The sequence below is a fragment of the Etheostoma spectabile genome, chromosome 14 (assembly GCF_008692095.1).
Source record: "Etheostoma spectabile isolate EspeVRDwgs_2016 chromosome 14, UIUC_Espe_1.0, whole genome shotgun sequence".
Classification (NCBI taxonomy): Eukaryota; Metazoa; Chordata; class Actinopteri; order Perciformes; family Percidae; genus Etheostoma; species Etheostoma spectabile.
Window position 1 is genome coordinate 10,689,306 of NC_045746.1, and position 2,687 is coordinate 10,691,992.

The 2,687-nt window shown below is 41.1% G+C and overlaps 1 protein-coding gene across 2 annotated transcripts in view; it reads left to right on the forward strand.

Moving 5' to 3' along the window:
* Positions 1 to 794: 794 nt before the first annotated feature.
* txlna (taxilin alpha) overlaps positions 795 to 2,687 on the forward strand; it is a 10,485-nt gene continuing 8,592 nt past the window's right edge. Inside the window, exons 1-2 of one of the 2 annotated variants that reach the window (XM_032534874.1) lie at positions 795 to 1,026; positions 1,810 to 2,026. In XM_032534874.1, the coding sequence (XP_032390765.1) occupies positions 1,819 to 2,026 (208 nt within the window). In that variant the 5' untranslated portion in view covers positions 795 to 1,026; positions 1,810 to 1,818. Of the gene's footprint in view, positions 1,086 to 1,809; positions 2,027 to 2,687 lie in introns of both variants that reach the window. The other variant, XM_032534876.1, reaches the window with a different exon arrangement.

The following is a 2,687-nucleotide window of genomic DNA, read 5'->3' on the forward strand; positions in this document are numbered from 1 at the left end:
AACAGATGTGTTTTTAGTTGAGATTTGAAATGGGGGAATTATATATATATATATATATATTAGCATTCTGTACTAAGTTTCCTCTAATTCCATGGGAGAAATGTTCCACATTTTATGAGATTATACATGCTGCACATTAAGTTTGGTACATGGCATTTAGTCCATCCATTTCATTGCATGCCACTTTCCAGTTTTCTATGTGGCAGCCTCCATTTAACCCATTTCATAGATTGTTCTTGTTTCAAACATAGATTGTACAGTTTATGGTTTCAAAACCTCCCAAAAAAGAGCTGAAAGTGGAACATTTAGTTCCCTCTGCATTCTAGTATCAAGTCAATACGAATATACCTTTTTGTAAAAATGGGACTCAAATAGTTTAACCCTCCCATTGTCCTCGGGGTCACATTTGACCCATTTCCAAAAAGTTTCTAAATCAGAAATTTGGGTTTCCTTCAACCAAATTGTTAAAAAATAACGTGGATGGTTCCATGTAACGCTCCTCACAAGTTAATGATAGTTCACTATTTCCATTGAATGTATTGTGGGTGTTTTATTTGATTTTATAGCATTTTAAGAAGAAAAAAAATTAAGAATACTGGAAAAAGTGACAAATATAGGGGGAAAAAAAGTCCAAAAAAACGCAGGAACAAATTGACAAAGACATTGTAAAAAGTGAGAAAGGTCGACGGTAAGACAACACGAAGGTTAAAAGTAGATTTTTGAAATCCATTAATAGCATTTATTTGACCTACGACAGATTTTGTAGATTATACATGTTGATGCTGACATAAAAAATGAAAACGTGCATTGTCATTCGTGTTACTGACCCACGCCGGGCCACACCATGGATGCATCCATGGGCCACGCAGGTTTGGATTTTCACCGATGATCTGTAGATGGCGATGTCGGCGCCGTTGAAAACTACAAGGAAGTAGAAGAAGCCAAAGTTATGACCGGAAGTCTCCTATTTCTGCTCATGCTTTTGAGGAAACAGTTCACAGACGCATTTACTATTTCCTCCTTGAGGTAAACAATTCCCTAATATTAGAGAGAGAAGTGCACGGTAGTCTCCCTATGTTTTAACGGTAACTATGTGTCCTGTACAGCTACATGAGCCAACCTTGGCTAACTGGTAGTCGTAAAAGCTAATATAGCCGCATCTGGCGGCTAGCTAGCGTTAGCCAATGCTAGCAAACGCAATGTAAAAGCTCGATAGCAAGTGGTAAAGCGAAAGCTAGGACAGGGCACACTTGATAAGGAATTTAGCTAAACTTTGCCAAGATATTTGTAAGCACACATGCCAAGCTATAACTAATATTATCAACGTATGTAACGTTACGCTTGGTGTACACTTTTGTAACGAAAATGTTAGCTGGCTAGCTAAGTAACTAACTAGCTAAGTAGTGTTAGCTAACATTGCAGAAAGGTGTTACAGAATGCCTGGCGGTTAAGGGTTTTTATACAAATGATATACTACACATAGTGATTTCCAGAATCAAGATATTTACTTCCAGGCGTCAGCCCTGCTTTGACCAATAACGCAGTGTTTATCTTTAGCTTATTACAGTACATTTTAGTATGTCAAAATCGGTCCGTTGCTAATACCAACGTAATATAAACGTTCCTCCCCGCAGTTTGGTGATTCAGTTGTTGTTGTACGTGATTTCTTACAGCTGAGCCAGTATTGGGCATAGAAAAGAAAAGCATGTGTTTTTATAGTGTAAAATTATTGAAATAGCTTGAGTGTAAAACGTACCTTGGTGACATTGCCAGTGAGACAAGTACCACAGGTTTTTATTCTTGTAACAGATACCAGAGATGAAGAAACAAGACACTGACGAGGCAGCCCCCCAGGGCGGTGAAGATGCTCCACCTAACGTTAGAGAAGGAGGGATGGAGTCACCTGCAGCTGCAAAAGACAGCTCAGACAGCAACAGCCCCAAGGAGTCTGAACCACAGACACCACAGACAGACACGCCGCCACAGACAGACACATCTCCACTAGGCGAGGAGGCGGGTAGTGAAGGTAAAAGTTGGATTATTTACATGGTAAATTGTATGTTGTTGACAGGACAGCCTCTGTTGCATGTGAACCGTCTTTTGGCCAACGTCAAGTCCTTTCTCAGTCGGCAGGATCTTGAGAAGGCAATCCATGCTTTCATCAGTTCAAGACTGGACTACTGCAATGCCCTTTACGTTGGCCTTAGTCAGTCATCAATTTCTCGTCTCCAACTCGTGCAGAACGCTGCTGCCCGATTTTTAACACATTACCCCTGTGCTGTCGTCACTCCACTGGCTTCCAGTCCGTTTTAGAATTGATTTTAAACTCCTGCTGTTTGTTTTTAACGCCATTTATGGCTTGGCCCCCCTCTTACTTGTCTGAGATTTTAACTGTTCGCAATTGTGGCAGAGCCTTGCGCTCCTCGGGTCAGCTTCTGTTAGAGGTCCCGAGGTCAAGACTTAAACAGTGGGGCGATCGTTCTTTTGCCGTTGCTGCTCCCAGACTGTGGAACAAACTACCCCCTGACATCCGCACCACTACTGACCTCAGCCTCTTTAAAACAAAGCTAAAGACCCACTTTTTTAAATTAGCATTTAATTCTGACTAGGGCAATACGGTCTCTTAGGTGTCCTCATTCTGCCTGCTCCTTTTTATGCTTTTCTGGAAGGCTTTTAATGTCCTGCAG